Source organism: Mauremys mutica, chromosome 1 (genome assembly GCF_020497125.1).
Source record: "Mauremys mutica isolate MM-2020 ecotype Southern chromosome 1, ASM2049712v1, whole genome shotgun sequence".
NCBI classification, from domain to species: domain Eukaryota; kingdom Metazoa; phylum Chordata; order Testudines; family Geoemydidae; genus Mauremys; species Mauremys mutica.
In genome coordinates, this window is record NC_059072.1 from 373,506,736 (window position 1) to 373,523,731 (window position 16,996).

The 16,996-nt window shown below is 57.6% G+C and overlaps 1 protein-coding gene across 1 annotated transcript in view; it reads right to left on the reverse strand.

The window, feature by feature from the left end:
• Positions 1-12,614: 12,614 nt before the first annotated feature.
• The window catches only part of LOC123375072 (smoothened homolog), a 39,684-nt gene continuing 35,302 nt past the window's right edge, over positions 12,615-16,996 (reverse strand). The window contains exon 12 of the mRNA XM_045025674.1: positions 12,615-16,240. Within this exon, the coding sequence (XP_044881609.1) occupies positions 15,627-16,240 (614 nt within the window). The 3' untranslated portion in view covers positions 12,615-15,626. The remainder of the gene's footprint in view (positions 16,241-16,996) is intronic.

Here is a 16,996-nt window from a genome sequence, read left to right on the forward strand (position 1 = left end):
TGCGTGGCCCGATGAGAATCCACTACGGAGCCGTCGACGGCCGCAAGTTGTTGGTAGGCCCGGCTAAGCGTTGGGTCCGACCGCTGGTCGCGGCAAAAGTCCGTATCGAAGCGAGGTGCTGAGGGAGTTGGTCCCGGCGGCCCCTGACCTTCTTGGTCTCCTCCCTCACTCTCCTCACCCGCCTGCCCCGCCTCTGGTGGAGGTCCCCGGGGTTCAGCAGCCAACCCCGGCATTGCCCTGAGGACCTCTTCAAATGAGGGCCAATCTCGCCCCAGAATCACAGGATAGGCCAGGCCGGGCGCCAGACCGACGACTACCCACCGGGTAATGCCTCCCACCGTTAGCTGGGCCCAGGCACTTGGGTAAGGTCGGACATCTCCATGGATGCACTGTAATTGTATCGGCGTCAGACGGGGGTCGGCCGGTGGTCCCAGAGTTTGGCGGACCAGGGTCTGGCCGCACCCTGAATCGATCAGGGCCTGTGTGGTCTGGTTCTCAACCGTCACCGGGATTATCAGCTTGGGGGCCTCCGCCCGGCGGGCCCGGCCGGCCCCTACGTAAACCTGCCCGAAACTGCAATCCATCTCAGGACAGTCTCGTTGTACATGTCCTGCTTTCCCACATCTAAAGCAGGGACCGAGCTCAGGGCGTCCACTCCGGGGAAGGCTTGTTCTGGTACTTCGGGGGGGGCTCCGCCGGACCTTGGGCGCTCCCTGGGTGAAGGCCGGGGTAGTCAGCCGGGGGGCTGCTTCCCAGCGTGGAGTCGGGGTTCCCTGTCGGGGTCCCGGCCCGTGATCTGGGCCTCGTGGGTGGGGCATGTTCGACGCCCTCTTCTCGTCCCGGGGTCGTTCGGGCCCCGAGGTAGGTGGCCGGAAGGTGGGCCCTATCGAGGCTTCAGCAGCCAGGAAGCCCTCCATGAGCGCGACGGCGTCCGCTAAGGTCTTCGGTCGGTGGCGGAGTACCCAGGCCCTGCCTTTGGCCGGCAGGGTGTGAACAAACTGCTCCAACACCACCTGCTCGGTGACCTCCTCCGCCGTCCTGACGTCTGGCTGCAGCCACCTACGGCAGGCCTCCTTCAGGGTCTGGGCCACCATCCGGGGACGGGCTCCCGCCGGGTAGGTATGTCGCCTGAATCGCTGCCTAAACGTCTCCGGGCTAATGTCCAAAGCGTCTAGGACTGCAGCCTTCACGCGGTCGTAGTCGCGGGCTTCTTCGGTCGCCAGCCCCCGGTAGGCTGCTTGGGCCGTCCCGGTCAAATAGGGGGCCAGCAAGGTCTCTTGCCCATCCCGCCACGAGGGCCACCCGCTCAAAAGTGACCAAAAAGGCTTCCGGGTCGTCATCTGGGCCCATCTTGGTCAGACGCAGGGCGGTCGCCAGACGCGGACCCCCCCCCGTGCCCTCCCCCGCGGGCCATTCAGCGGGGCGGGGGGCGGGCCCGAGGAGGTGCTGCAGCTGGGTCCCAAGCTGCTGCACCAGCTGCTGTTGCTGCTCTAGCTGAGCTACCTGTTGCTGTTGCTGCTGCTGGAGCTGGGCTGCGTCTCGCTGCCGCTGCTGTTCCAGCAGGGCGGCATGCTGTTGCTGCTGCTGTAGGAGCTGAGCCGTCTGTTGCCGCTCCTGGCTTTCCACCAGCAGCTGGAACAGCCGGTCAGTCTCCATCTTCCTGGCTAAGAGGGGCGGTCCGCCGCCCTCTCACCGGCCCCTTCTCACAGGGGCAAGGGATCACGGTCCTTGGTCAGGTACCACTTGTAACAGGCGGGTCCGGGGCTCAACCCTCTGAGGGGAGGAGGGGAGCCACACCGGCCTGCTTGTCTCACGGGGGTTCTGTCCTGTCTCTTTAAGGCTAGGACAGGCCCAGGCCCCCTGGTGCAGGGGCTGGGCGACAAACAGTCTAAATAGGTCTCAGGCCTTTGGTAGCAGGCTGAGCCAGTAACAAACAGTACAGGGGCTCAGGCCTTGGGTAGCAGGCTGAGCCAGTAACAAACAGTACAGGGGCTCAGGCCTTGGGTAGCAGGCTGAGCCAGTAGCAAACAGTACAGGGGCTCAGGCCTCTTGTGGCAGGCTGAGCCAGTAACAAACAGTACAGGGGCTCAGGCCTTGGGTAGCAGGCTGAGCCAGTAGCAAGCAGTACAGGGGCTCAGGCCTCTTGTGGCAGGCTGAGCCAGTAGCAAACAGTACAGGGGCTCAGGCCTTGGGTAGCAGGCTGAGCCAGTAGCAAGCAGTACAGGGGCTCAGGCCTCTTGTGGCAGGCTGAGCCAGTAGCAAGCAGTACAGGGGCTCAGGCCTCTTGTGGCAGGCTGAGCCAGTAGCAAACAGTACAGGGGCTCAGGCCTCTTGTGGCAGGCTGAGCCAGTAGCAAACAGTACAGGGGCTCAGGCCTTTTGTGGCAGGCTGAGCCAGTAACAACAGTACAGGGGCTCAGGCCTCTTGTGGCAGGCTGAGCCAGTAGCAAGCAGTACAGGGGCTCAGGCCTCTTGTGGCAGGCTGAGCCAGTAGCAAGCAGTACAGGGGCTCAGGCCTCTTGTGGCAGGCTGAGCCAGTAGCAAGCAGTACAGGGGCTCAGGCCTTTGGTAGCAGGCTGAGCCAGTAGCAAGCAGTACAGGGGCTCAGGCCTTTTGCGGCAGGCTGAGCCAGTAGGTAGAGGGGGACGACTGCCACCCGTGAGTGGGGTGGCAGGGGGGGACACAGGCCCACCCACTCCACTGTGTCCCGGCCCGGGGCCCTAGGCAGCGGTCCTCACCGCTGCCGGTCAGTGGGGATCCTGACCGCAACACACTGACATGGGTTCAGTCTGGTCAGCAGCCTGACTGAGGTCAGCTGCCCCCGGGCCACTTCCACTATCCCCCTCTTGGCCTACCTGGTCCACGGCGTCTCGCCCCGGGAAGTCCCACTGCATGGGCTCGTCCCAACCCGGGCTGGGGGGTAGGTCTGGTAGGTCCTTAGGGAAGTCCAGCCAATCCTGCCCCGGGGGCTCCTCGGGGTAACAGCATGGCAGCTGGGGCGTTCCCCCGGGCTCCTCGTCGTAGGTGGCGCGGGGGAGTTCCGGCTGGTCTTCCCAGGAGCGAGGTAGGGTGCTCTCCGTCCAGTCCAGGCAGTCGCTCGGGGCTCCAGTGGTTCCTCCGGTAGGAGCTCCCTCAGGCAGGTCTGCTCTCCCCGGTGGCTGAGAGCTGACTGAGCTGGGAGGCCCGGCTTTTATTCTTCCGGGTCGCCGCCTGACCCTCTGAGGGGCGGGCTCACCCTGCTGTAGCCCCGCCCCTTCCTGTGTCCGGGGCTCAACCCTCTGAGGGGAGGAGGGGAGCCACACCGGCCCACTACAATAGCATAAAGGCTTATTTTATTTGTTTTACTTTTAAGAAAAGCAAGCCTGCATTTTGGTTAGTAATTGCAAGGTCGTAATAACTTTGTACACAGTTTTTGTTCTGTTGCCTTGCACTATCTTTGCTTTTACAAGTTTTACGTCATTAGGGTTACAGTATGGCCTAACTTTTGCTAACTAACTAACACGCATTAAAATTCCCTTCAAATTCTTATTAAAACTTTCCCTGCTTCCACAGGTGAGATGTGTTGCAGTCGCCTTTTTTACCGAGGAGACTCATGGCCGTGTTTTGTACCAGCTGGACTTTCCTAAGTGCGGAAGGTTTTCATCCCCAGGTAAATCGCATTGCTGTCGTCCAGCTGAGAAGTGACAAAGGCAGGAATAACTGAGGCCAGGTCTTTATCTGCCAGGATGGGATGGAGGCTCCCAGCCAAGTGGAGATGGCAGAAAGGGTTCCTCACAGATGCTGTGACGTGAGAGCTCAGCATCAGTGGGGAATCCAAGAGTACGCCTAGACTACACACTGAATTCACCGGCTGTGGGTGTGTATCTTCAACAACAAAGGTTGTGCCACAGCTGCAACTTCTTAAAAATACTTTCCCTGTCCACCAGGATCACCTCTGCTGTGCTCGGGTTCAGCTTCATCCAAGAGCTGATCTCATCCAAGCACTGGGCCGACCTGGTGGCCGTGGTGCGGTCGGATGCGGTGAAGCACAGGCAGGGCTGTGTGTCCTCGGCATGTTGCTGGCACTGGAGTCCATGTCGTCTGGCCCCTTTGGCCCGGTGGTGAATGGCAGATGTGGTAGATGTTGAAAAGGGCCGGAGCAGGAACTGACCCTGGTGGAGCCCCACGAGCGAGGGGCCGGGGGGGGAGGGGCAGTTTCCCATCACTGCTCTTTGGGGGCGTCCCTCCCGGAAGGACTCAAACCGTTTCAGCGCCTTCCCCTGGACCCTGCCACCTCCTGGGGGAGCCAGTGGAAGCTCCTGGCCCGCAGTGTGGAACGTGCAGGGGCCCAGGGGGCTGAGACCGGACGGCTGCCCCTCTCCCCACCGACAGGAGCTCAGCCATCAGGGACATGAAACCAGCTCCTGTTCCGTGTCCTGGCCTGAAGCCAGGTGGTGCCGGGTCTTGAAAGTTAGATGAGCTTGTGGTTGGCCATAGGCTGGCTTCTTTCTGAGCTTGCCCAGGAACGGGAAGTCTGATACTGGACCAACTGGCCAGGACTGACGTATCCAGGATGGTGCTGGAATTATAGGGTACCATCACAACACCAATTTAACTGTAAATTCCTTTATTAAATTCGAAGGCCGAATGGTATTTATACAGCCACCGCAAATGTGCCCTGAATGCCTATGCAATTATTACATCCATCCAATAACATGCAGTTGTAGGTAATTATAACAGGCCTAGTCCCAGGATGCTCAAACCCATGTTGGGCAGCTCCAACAGGACCAGCAGCCACTAGTAACGAAGCCTCTAAGAGTCCACCCTTTTGTACCTCATTCATCGGGACCTACATGAGCATGGTCACTACTTCTTGAATCCTTTTCTTTGCTAAAACTGGTCAGAACCATTCTTGATAATTGAGGCCTCTTCTTCCAAGACTTCCTTCCAATCTTACCACCACTTTCCAGGTCCAGTATTTCCAATCAAGCAGACTATCTTTCAAGGCCTTCCCACCACCACTAAGAACCTGCACTTTGCACAGACTGCAACACATATATATCTTTTAGCCAAGCTAATTTAACCCTTTGTCTCTATCTAATCCCACATGTGGGTTTCTTCAGTGTCGGTCTGACTATTGCATGCCAGAGCTAAGGTTTTGAAACGTGCATGCAAATATTTGTATGTGCAAAGCTATGCACTCTTATTTGGCCTTTGTTGTCTATGGGGCTGCCTCTGGGGGTTCCAGGTCCTTGACTCAGGCTTTACAATGTTTCCAACCTCTCCTTCTCTCCAAGGGGGGGGGCGGGGGGAAAGAGGTTTATGCCCCTTCCACAAAAACGGTGGGTGGCAGTGGAACCCAGGTCCTCTCCTCTGTCCCCATCAGGTTCCAACCCAGGGCCTTTGAGAGGCAGTGATTGCAAACACTCTGCCGTCAGGAGCAGAGTGGATTGGGTAGAATAGGTCATGTCTCCCCATTCTCTGCCATCTGGCTCCCTGTTAAGCTCCTTGTCCAAGCGTTGGAGAAGGGTCTACAGCAGGTGCGGTGAGGCAGTGTCGGCCGGTCCCAGAAAGGCTCCTTAACCCCTTCTGTGTGGGGTTTGTACACACCACCGCAGACCCTAAGAAAGAGAGACCATGGCACATTCCCCACTGCATGCCAAACCCACAGGTCATTGTCATTGCCATTCGCCAGCAAACGATGGCAGACAGCATCTAAAGACAGGAAGTTCACAGATTCCTACGGCCAGAAGGGAACATTCGCTCATCGAGTCTGACCTCCTGTGGTAACATGGGCCATTGACTTTCACCCGGTCATCCCCCTCTCCCCCCACCCCCGTACTGAGCTCAATGACTTGTGTTTGAATAAAACGTCTTCCAGAAAGGCAGCGAGTCTTGAACTGAAGACATCAAGAGAATCCACCGCTTCCCTGGGTAGTTTGTTCCAATGGCTAATCGCCTTCGCTGTTAAAAACGTGGGCCTGATTTCCAACTGCAATTTGCGTGGCTTCAGTGTCCAGCCATTGGTTCTTCTTCTCTCTTTCTCCGCTAGATGGAAGAGCCTTTTAGTACCTGGTATTTCTCCCCGTGAAGGTCCTGATACACAGGGATCAGATCATCTCTCCATCTTCTTTTTGTTAAATGAAACCAGCCGTTCTCAAACTGTGGGTCGGGCTCCCATTTTAATGGGGTCGCCAGGGTTGTCTTAAACTTGCTAAGGCCCGGGGCCAAAGTCCGAGCCTCACCGCCCGGGGCCAAAGTCCGAGCCTCACCGCCCAGGGCCAAAGTCCGAGGGCTTCAGCCCTGGGCGGCGGGGCTCAGGTTACAGGCCTCCTGCCTCTGGCTGAAGCCCTGGGGTTCGGCTTTGGCCCTCCCACCCATCCAGGGCAGTGGGGCTCGGGTTTGGCCCCACCCCAGGGCAGTGGGGCTCGGGTTTGGCCCCACCCCAGGGCAGTGGGGCTCGGGTTTGGCCCCACCCCAGGGCAGTGGGGCTCGGGTTTGGCCCCACCCCAGGGCAGTGGGACTAGGGCGGGCTCAGGCTTCAGTCTCCCTCCCGCCTCCAGGGTTGTGTAGTAATTTTTGTTGTCGGAAGGGGGGTCGCAGGGCAGCGAAGTTGGAGAACCCCTGAATTAAACAGATCGAGCTCACGATGAGACGTTTTCTCCAGCCCTGGAATCATTTTTGTGGACTCATCTTCTCTGCAGGCTCTGCCATTTTTCAGCCCCGGGTTGCTGGGAATGCGATCGCCAGCAGTACAAAGCTTCCTGTGAGAACACAGCCCAGTTGCGGAGGGAGCCAAAATAACCTTTGCAGCACAGGATGGGCAAAGCGGAGCTGCAGACTCAACCTCAGACACAAGCATCTCTCCTCCCTTCTGCTCCCCCCACCCAAATTGTGCTTCACCGAAAAGTTCCACTGAAGACCGAGGAAGACACCGGAGAGCAGAGAGAAGGACTCATCCCACCGGCCTTCCTGGAGTTCGGTTGGATCATACAAAAGCCCAGGGCAATGTCTGGGCTGCTCTGTGAGCCTGACCCCTGCGCCTCCTGGCTGGTGAATGCCTGGCAAGGACACCCACACACATCACTGGATGAGACCATTCAAGCTTCTTTCAGAGCAGGCAACCCACCTGCCAGACCCAAATCCAACTAGTTCTCGAGGAACCAAACGCCAGGTGTCAACGTGACGGTCGCCATCTTGGCCAGCACCACAGATCTCCAGAGCTAGGAGCACGAATCTCTGTAGCTTAAGCTAAAAAGTTAGGCCCTGCCGCTGAGGGCTGGAACAGACTCACATTTCTCCAGGGACTGGGGACACACAAACACGTCCCGATCTGTGGTTTCCACAGACTCTAAGGCCGGAAGGGACGAGACTGACCTAATGCATAACACAGGCCAATAATAATTCCTGTTGGAACTAGAACAGAGCGTTTAGAAAAGCAGCCACTCTGGACTTGAAAGTATTGAGTGATGGAGAATCCACCACGACCCAGTAAATTGTTCCAGTGGTTAATACAGGGTGACCACATAGCAACTGTGAAACAACGGGACAGGGGGCGGAGGGGTAATAGGCACCTATATAAGAGAGAGTCCCCCAAAACGGGACATCTGGTCAGCCTATTAATATCCCTCATCTGGTTTACGCCAAGGTCTTTCTTACTACATGCCAGAACTAGATCAGTTCCTGGAGGACAGGTCCATTAATGGCTATTAACCAGGATGGGCAGGGATGGTGTCCCTGGCCTCTGTTTGCCAGAAGCTGGGAATGGGCGACAGGGGAGGGATCACTTGATTCCCTGTTCTGTTCATTCCCTCTGGGGCATCTGGCACTGGCCACTGTCGGAAGACAGGATACGGGGCTGGATGGACCATTGGTCTGACCCAATGTGGCCGTTCTTATGTCCTTTTCCTAAGCAAACACCCTTGAGATGGCCATGAAAATCCACCAACACCCTAAACCGTTCACAATCAGACTGGAAAACATGGCATAGAAACGGCTCTGGGGTGTGTGCTCTCAGGGCTGGACTCTCCACTTGATTGCTCCTTAGGATGAGACACCAAACCTGAGCGAATTCAGAGCATGATGCAAACTCTGCCCTATCTGCATGGGCCTTTCCCCTGCTAACAAAGGCTGAAGACTCCGAGGACCGTTTCAGAGGACAACAGGAACAGCAATTTAAATAGCAGCAGCAGGAGCAAAGAGCGGAGTAAAGGCAGTGCATCAAGTTGAAGGTCTTGGCTGGATACTGTGGCAGAGGGCAGCATTTAAAACAATGCTCACTGGGAGAGAGAAGACAGGCTGCCGGTCCCCAGGGAAAGGCCACTGGAATGGGAATCCGAAGACGTATTTGTCTCATGCACCTGTTGTATCTTGGCTTTCAGAATGTGAGCTCTTTGGGGCAGGTGTTGAAATGTGTTAGATGCTTGTACAGCTCCCAGCAGAGTGCGGCTCAACCTGCTGGAATCTTCTAGGCGCTACCTCAATATAAATGTTCACCAACTACTGCTGCTAACAAGGTCTTGAACTCGACCTCCCCCGTGTGCTTGATATCACAAGATACTAAAGCTCACTGATGCAGGTAACACACAGGACACTCCTCCAGGGGCAGATTCGCTAGAATTTTATCATTCCGCAAGGAGAGACTCAGGAGAACTCCTGAAATACTGGGAAAGGGGAGGAGCTCTGGAACTCAAAGTCCTGGATTCAAAACCAGCACCGCACTTGGTGTCTCAGGGACAGCTTCCACCGTGTGCCTCAGCCCTGATCTGGAGACACTCGCCCGTTGGGTGAGAGGGGAATTCAGGCTCCAGAGCCCCAGCTGTGCCTAGCCCCTCTGCGGAGGCTGCCAATAACGAGGCATAATCGGTGCCAGCGGGTTTCAGCGGCAAACACCCGTCTGCCTAGGAACTGGTCTGCAACTCCTGTCACAAAGGCCAACAACTATCGGCGGGAACAACGATCAGCCTCCCTCCATCAAGCCTGGGTTTGAAGCAGGGATCGAGCAGGAATTAAATGGACTGTCCCTGCCCCTCGGGCTGCTGCTATTCATCCAACATGCCTAGAGAGGCCACCACGCCACAGCTTGCAGCAGGAAATATTGACAAGTTTTCTCCGGCCTGGAGGGCCTGCTGTGGGGTGGGACGGGAGCTGCCGGCCTCGCTCCCAAGCTAAACAAAGAGGCACTTTGCAGCAGTTGCCAAAATACACGCGTCTCCCCCGTCGGCTCCCTGGGCCAATGGCTGCAGTGATGGGAATGCAGATTTGCTCCTGCCTGGCAGGACCGTAATAACCAGGCCGGCACTTCGAGCCAAGCCAGCAAGCTCAGGACAGACTGTTCTGCTAAACCCCACGGCCTAGCACAGTGCCCAAAGCTGCCCTGGGAACAGGCCCTACGCCGGGCCCACCTGGGAGCTGCAATGGTCATCGGTGACAGCCAGGCCCATGGCGCCATCTCGTGGCAAAGGGCTGCCCCAGCTGTTCCCCTCTCCCGGCTGTATAAACCCCTGGGGAATATTTAGCATGAGCTGGCCCCGCTGGCTGCTGTGCACCCCCATGCAGGAGACCGGGTGCTGGACCGCGGCACTGACACCCTTGCAAATGAGCGCAGGCGAGGGGGGGGGTCTTTGCTCTCTCTTTCAGAAAGACCTAACTTAAAAATGGGGTGAATTTAGCAAAAATTAAAGGGTTGATGCTACTGGCTTGAGTGTTACAGGAAGGGAGGTGCACTCAGCTCCGGTAATACCCCTCAATCCTGACCCACAGCCCCCTGCTAGCCCAGCCCTGCCCTGCCCCGCCCCCCCCAGCTCTGCCGGTGCCCCTCAATCCTGACCCACAGCCCCCTGCTAGCCCAGCCCTGCCCCCCACAGCTCTGCCGGTGCCCCTCAATCCTGACCCACAGCCCCCTGCTAGCCCAGCCCTGCACTCAGCTCTGCCGGTGCTCCTCAATCCCGACCCGCAGCCCCCTGCTAGCCCAGCCCTGCACTCAGCTCTGCCGGTGCCCCTCAATCCCGACCCGCAGCCCCCTGCTAGCCCAGCCCTGCACTCAGCTCTGCCGGTGCCCCTCAGTCCCGACCCGCAGCCCCCTGCTAGCCCAGCCCTGCCCCGCCCCCCACAGCTCTGCCGGTGCCCCTCAATCCCGACCTGCAGCCCCCTGCTAGCCCAGCCCTGCACTCAGCTCTGCCGGTGCCCCTCAATTCCGACCCACAGCCCCCTGCTAGCCCAGCCCTGCCCTGCCCCGCCCCCCCCCAGCTCTGCCGGTGCCCCTCACTCCCGACCCGCAGCCCCCTGCTAGCCCAGCCCTGCCCTGCCCCCCACAGCTCTGCCGGTGCCCCTCAATCCCGACCCACCGCCCCCTGCTAGCCCAGCCCTGCCCCGCCCCCCCCCCAGCTCTGCCGGTGCCCCTCAATCCCGACCCACAGCCCCCTGCTAGCCCAGCCCTGCCCCCAACTCTGCTGCTGCTCCTCAGTTCTGATCTGTGCCCCCCCATTCCAGCCCTGCGCTCTCCCCCACCCACCCAGCTCAGCTGGAGCCGCAGGTGGGGTAAGGCAGGTGGAGGGAAAACGCTGCTTCTTCTCATCCCATCTCTCTTCAGTGCCCCCTTCTCCCCCCTGACCCCAGTAAGGCGCCGCCTCCCGAAACCACCTCAGAGAAGAGCATTTTCCCACCTTCCCCGGAGCATCTGGCCAGTCAGAGACAAGATGCTGGATCACCTGGCCCATTGGTACACAGGACAGGACAGAGCCGCCCTGCAGCTCATCAGGGAGCAGGCAGAGCAATGGGCAAACTCAGAGGGGTGAATATTCAGCAGGGTTCGAGCCTGGATGCCCCCAACCAGCTCCCGCAAACTCAGGCACCAGCCAACCCTGCTGCGTAGCAGTAACACAGCAGCAGGGCTGGCCAGGGCATCTGCTCTACCCTCAGGCATGTTGCCATTGCAACGCATGGTCCCCGTCCCTCCTCTGCTGCAGCACTGACTCCTCCAGGCAGCCGAGGCTGCAAGGATCCCTGGTTCTTGCCAAGGGGGACAATTCTTCATCCCAGGCCCAGCCCGTACACTCAGGCTTGCGCTGCGCTCCCCCCACCGCTTGGAGAAAAACGCTCTTGAATGAACTATTGAAAGTGAAGGAAGCAATCAGCTCCCCCGAGACAGATTTGCTGCGCTCCTGCAAACGAGCTAACAGAACTGGGGATTCCCCATGCACCTCTCTAGTCTATATGCATCAGGCTGACAGGTCCTGGCCTGGAGAAACGGGAGGGTAACAACCGGTTTTTTCCCTGCGTTCTAGAGGCAGGTGGAGTTTGATGAAGCCAGTTTAAAAGGGACACCGTCCGCCTGAAAATACTTCGTCCCTGTTATTCATCGTCCTCCTTCAAATCCCTTAAAACTCTCCTTTGCCATGATGCCTACACAGAAACGCGACAATGATTAGGCAGCTGACGTGTGGAGACCGCTGCTGATCAATATTGTCTCATGGCTTCCTTGTCCTCTCACACCTCTCTGTATCCATCTGTCGTCTCTTGTTTAAAGTAAATTCTTTGCGGCGGGAACCGTCTTTTTGTTCTGGGTTTGTGCAGTACCTAGAGAGATGGGATCAGCGTCCTGGGCATTATCATAATACAAATAACAATGAGTTATAAGAAATACCTGAGCTTGCAGGAGCAGAAAGTAGCAAAGAAAATTCTCTTTTTCCAATCTGGTTTCCTTTGTGTATTCAGCAGCATTTGATTTAGGGTCAATTTCCCTGGCTAGTCGGCTGGCCAATTTTTCCCTTGCAGTAACCGCCTTTGTAAATTTCAACAAGGGAGCAGAAAAATCCCTTATAAATATTTTTAGAAGTTTTATGAAATCAGGACATAATGTTGAAGGGGAGTTAAAAAAATTAATGTAAAAAATAATCTGAATTAACACCAGGACTTTAAGTAGAGTGCCCAATTGGCTTATGAACAGGAGTAAAATAATCCACTTAGATCCATTTACACTGACTGATGTGCATTGCTAGGAGATAGGCCTGTCTCCTGGTTTCAGGGTGTTCTGGGGTCAGTGATGTAGAGGCTGTTTGGGTGATCTCACCTGTGCAGTGCCAATGTTTAACTCTGTCAACGTTCTCTCTCCACCTCGGATATTAACTCCCGCTTTAAATCCAGTTTGTCACTCTTCTTGATCTTCATTTTATTTTTGCATGACTCGTGATTCAGATGATGAAAAATTCCTGAGGTCAGTTTCATTTTGGTAGGAGGCAGTTTCACTCAGAGATTTTCTGTGCTTTGGGTTCCCAAATGCTACAGGTGAATGTTTGTGCATTAAAAAAACCAATTGTTTTCACTGAAGTTTTTTTTTTTAAATTGGGCAGACAGTCTACTGGCCTTAGGCTTTAGAAAAGCTCATTTTTACACCATTGAAATGTTGCCTGATTTAAAATGGGAATGCCCATTCACATGCAATTCTGGATTGGATTTCTGGGCTTTATAACTTTGGGGTCTTTTAAGCAAAAGCTACCAAGCTTCTATCCAGCTGGCGGTGCTGGGTTATTTTTCATTATGTACCAATAAGGGAACAGACAATTAAATTGAAACATAGCAAATTTAATACTGATAAAAGCAGTTTTTTTCTTTTAGACAGAAAAGTTAAACTGTGGAACTTGCTGCCATTGGATATCACTGAGACCAGGAGTTAGCAGGATTCAACAAAAGTTTAGACATTTACATGAATAAGAAACACCGACAGATATAAAACATGTTAGAGAGGGTATGAAACCTCATGCCTTAGGGTTTAGTCGGCTTAACACTGCCAGGGTCTGGGAAGAAACCGCATTATTCTATAATTGACACTAGGAGGAGTCTTACACCTTCTTCCAAAGCATTTGGTATGGGCCACCGTGGGAGACAAGATACCGAACTAGAGACACCTGCGGTCTGAACCGGTCGTCCTAGGATCCAGAATTCCTACGTTCTTATGGAATCATTTACCACCTTAATTCCAGCTTAAAGCCGCAGCATTTTTCCTGGGCATTATATTATTTGGAGGGACCCACTCAGCAGCATGCGCCAGCCTCTGTATACTGGGCCCTTTGCAGTGCGGAGCCCTCAGTGAGATAATTAGTGTCAGGAGAAACCAACGACACTTCGATGCTTCTCCAAGCCTCTTGCACCGGCAGAGCCAGGCTGGGAGTCTTGTCAGGACTGAATGAGAACACGCCAGCCCCAATCCCCCCCTGAACTTTGCGGGAGTTCAGATCTGGCTAGAATGGGCTTGGCTGGCCCTCTCCCTACAATGGGCCAAACTGGAACCCTGGGTCCAGACCCGCCCCTGCAAACTACATCTTCAGCCCAACGTTTCAGCTCAGCCCCTCCCGTGGGAAGAGGCTCCCTGCACGCCTAGAAATGCCATGAGGAGAGACTTCCGCCTGGGCCTGGGGCGTTGCCAGCTGGAACCCGGCTGCTCGTGAACATGGAAAATGAGCTGGTCGTGGCAGCCGGACTTTTTAAACCCCTGGGAAGTTCCAGCTTTGAGTTCTGGGTCAAAGGTCGAGCTGCTTTTTTAGCTGTGGCTGGAATAGCTCCCCTGACCCCAGGAGATCAACAACCAAGGGGAGGGGCTAGTACCAGCAAGTCTCCACCCCTTCACCTGAGGGGCGGGGTTAGCCCTTGAGTCTCCGCCCCTTACACAAAACAGTCAGATGGGGCGGGGCTTGCACATGAAAGACTCCGCCCCTTAAGCGAAAAAAGCCATGACACACGACCCATTTAACCACCAACTCTTGAGCAAAAGGGGATTCCAACCACCTGGCAGATTCTGAGGGCGCAAGTGCACCAGAAAAGAAGTTTTATTTGCCCTTTACACGGCCCCAGTGTGGGGAACACGCCCCCTCCCACACAGCCCTTCTCGCTTCAGCGCTGAACGGGAAACGCCAACACGGCTGCTCTCGGCTATCACCGTCAGCCAATCGAAAGCCACTTCCCTACCACTTGGGATGCTGGGACACAGGAGGAATAACGCCTCCCCTCCAGCAAGAATACATCCTCTGAGACTGCGCCTTTGTGAAAGGGAACCCGAGCGCGCGGCTCTGATACAGATGAGGGGCCTCCTGCGGTTCTCGGTTACGTCCTTTTCAATCCGGAGTGACTCCACTGGCAGAACGGGGAGCCCCGGCTTAGAACGAGGCACATTTTGGGTGTGGGAAGAGCATTAATGTTTTATATTCCACAGCGAAAAGCACAGTAAACAAGCTCCGGGCCGAAGGCAGGCGACATGACGCGCTGCTGTCAGGGATTTCCAGCTGGGACATCCCTGTTACGGCCCTCAGCCCTAGTAAACGTCTCTGTGTATTAGACAGATACATTAAAAAACCAGTAACACAACGGAAATATGTAAACCCACTATGTAGCATCTAGGGGCCCAGTTAGCTTCCTCCGCACACGGGGATGGAGCCTTCAAAGGGGAAGGCCGAGCGTGGGCTTGTTTTGAACTGGTCCCCGTCTAGTAAGTCAGGAGGATCCCCAACAGGGGTGTCAATAGAGAGAGAGCAAACGGGGACTACAAATCCCAGCATGCAATGCTTCGTGAGAGCCACATGGAGCCCTACAAGCTGGACTCCTTGCCCTCCAGCAGCTCCCGTTCAGCACAAGTCTGGCCCAGGCCTCTGGTTCTGGGTAACGTGTCCCCGGCCCCAGGGATGCGGCCCAAGGAGGGTTGTGCTGATTGGCTGAGTCACTGAGGTTGATCCTGGTGACAACGTGTTACACACGCCGCCCCTCTCTGTACAAAGTCTCCACCTCTCCTGGCAATGGGCGAAGATCCGGGAGCGACGCGGCCCCAGTGCTTCCGAGAAGTTAATAAACAGACCCCTAACTAAACCCTCCGGCCGTCTATTACGGCTGCCATGGCTCAGAGCCGCCAGCCCCTTCCTTGCAGCCCCTGGTGTGGTTCACGGGACAGCTGGACGCTCCTGGGATAAGGAATCCACCGGGATCTTCTCTCTGCTCTCGGAGAGGCTCCTCTCCGTATAGACCCCCCCAGCCTCCCTGACACCAGGCCATCAAGGGACGTTTCTCACCTTCTCCAAGGCTCATCCCCACCCCCAGGCCAAAGATCGGGGAGCGAACGCTGCACCCAGCTGGGGCAGAGCTGCCGGTGGAGGAGTCCTCAAAAAGCTCCATGCAGCGGAGTGAAGAAGGGAACAATCCACGACGCCATCTGGGACATCCTGGCTCCATCCCACAAGCCCCGCAGGAGCCCGGCCTCTGGGGGCATCACCAGCAAACGTCCGTTCGGTTTTGTTTCCGTCACCCGCGGAGCAATAAATAATCCCTGGCAGGCCCCGTCCAGCTGCCGTTCAACCAGCCGAGACGAGGGCTGGCTCCCTCCTGCGGGCAGGACGAGGCCGAACGTCTCGGGTGGGAAGATTGGCAGGGAGGGGCCCAGGATACCCAGGAGTTCAAAAGCTGCCACAAGCTGCTGAGGAAGCATCAAGGTTTGCAGCAGAGAAGAACCTGCCTCTGAGCGAAAACCATCCCTGGCCGGAACCTGGAGTGGAGCTTTAAACCCACGTCTGTACGCGGGGGGATCTGCAGGCTCCTCCACAGCCTGTCCCCGACGAGGTGATCTCCAGGGCTTATCCAGGCACCGAAAGGGTCTGGGTCCCTCCTGGCCTAAAAGTCTGAATCGGCCTCCAGCAGCTCGGCATCCATGAGGTTTGTCTGGGAGTGGATGGGGGTGAAGCCTGCCCTCCTGCCATGAGTCCTCGGCCCGCAGGGGACGCTCCCGCCGGGCAGGGCGCCGGGATCCAGGCCCGCGGCGGGGAGCCGGAACGAGCCGTTGTGCTGCTGGCGGGCCAGGAAGCCCCTCACGCTGCCCTCGAGGGCCAGCTCTTCCTGGGGCCCGGTCTCGGGGCAGAAGGGGTTGCTGACCAGATGGAAGGCGGCGTGTTTCCTGGACCTGGCAGGGTTCTCCTGGGGGAAGAGGCCTTCGTGCTGGGAGAAGCTGAACCTCAGGCCGGGGTAGGAGCCTGGGGGCGGCACCTCTTCCCCAAGCTGAGACTCCCTGGGGTTGGCGACCAGGCACTTCTGCCGTGGCAGCTTGGGCAGGCGAGGGACGGCGCTGCGGGCCGGCGGGGGGAAGGAGCCCACGTCGCAGAGCGCAGGCCCCAGGGGGCAGACCTCCTTCTTCTTCCTCCTCCTCCTCTTCTTGCGGCTGGCTCTCTTCTCCAGCTCGGGCGAGATCTCGGCGTCCACCACCCACAGGTTCGCCCTTTCGTCCGGCGGCACTGCGGGCGCGAGAGAGGGGAGACGGGGTGAGCGGGGCCTTCCCAGGCGGGTTCGCTGTTAAACCCCCTGCGGGAAACTCAGCGACCGGGACGGCAGGAGACAGACCCGAGTGCGGGCACAGCGTGAGCAAGTGTGATGGATCCGTGTCCTCACCCAGCTCTGCCGCTGCACCCGTCCCAGCCCAGAGATTCCCGGCTGCCCCAGGCCTGCCAACGGCCCTAAACCCCAACCCCTGCTCCTTACTGGTCCCGTCTGCCCATGCCCTCAATCCCGACCCGCAGCCCCCGCTGCCCAGGCCCTGGGCTTCTCCCCACGCTCCTCACTCCCGACCCGCAGCCCCCGGCTCCCCCATCCCTGGGCCTCTTCCCACGCTCCTCAATCCCGACCCGCAGCCCCCGCTGCCCAGGCCCTGGGCTTCTCCCCACGCTCCTCACTCCCGACCCGCAGCCCCCGCTGCCCCAGCCCTGGGCTTCTCCCCACGCTCCTCACTCCCGACCCGCAGCCCCCGGCTCCCCCATCCCTGGGCCTCTTCCCACGCTCCTCAATCCCGACCCGCAGCCCCCGCTGCCCAGGCCCTGGGCTTCTCCCCACGCTCCTCACTCCCGACCCGCAGCCCCCGCTGCCCCAGCCCTGGGCCTCTCCCCACGCTCCTCACTCCCGAGCCGCAGCCCCCGGCTACCCCAGCCCTGGGCTTCTCCCTGCACTCCTCACTCCCGACCTGCAGCCCCCGCTGCCCCAGCCCTGGGCTTCTCCCC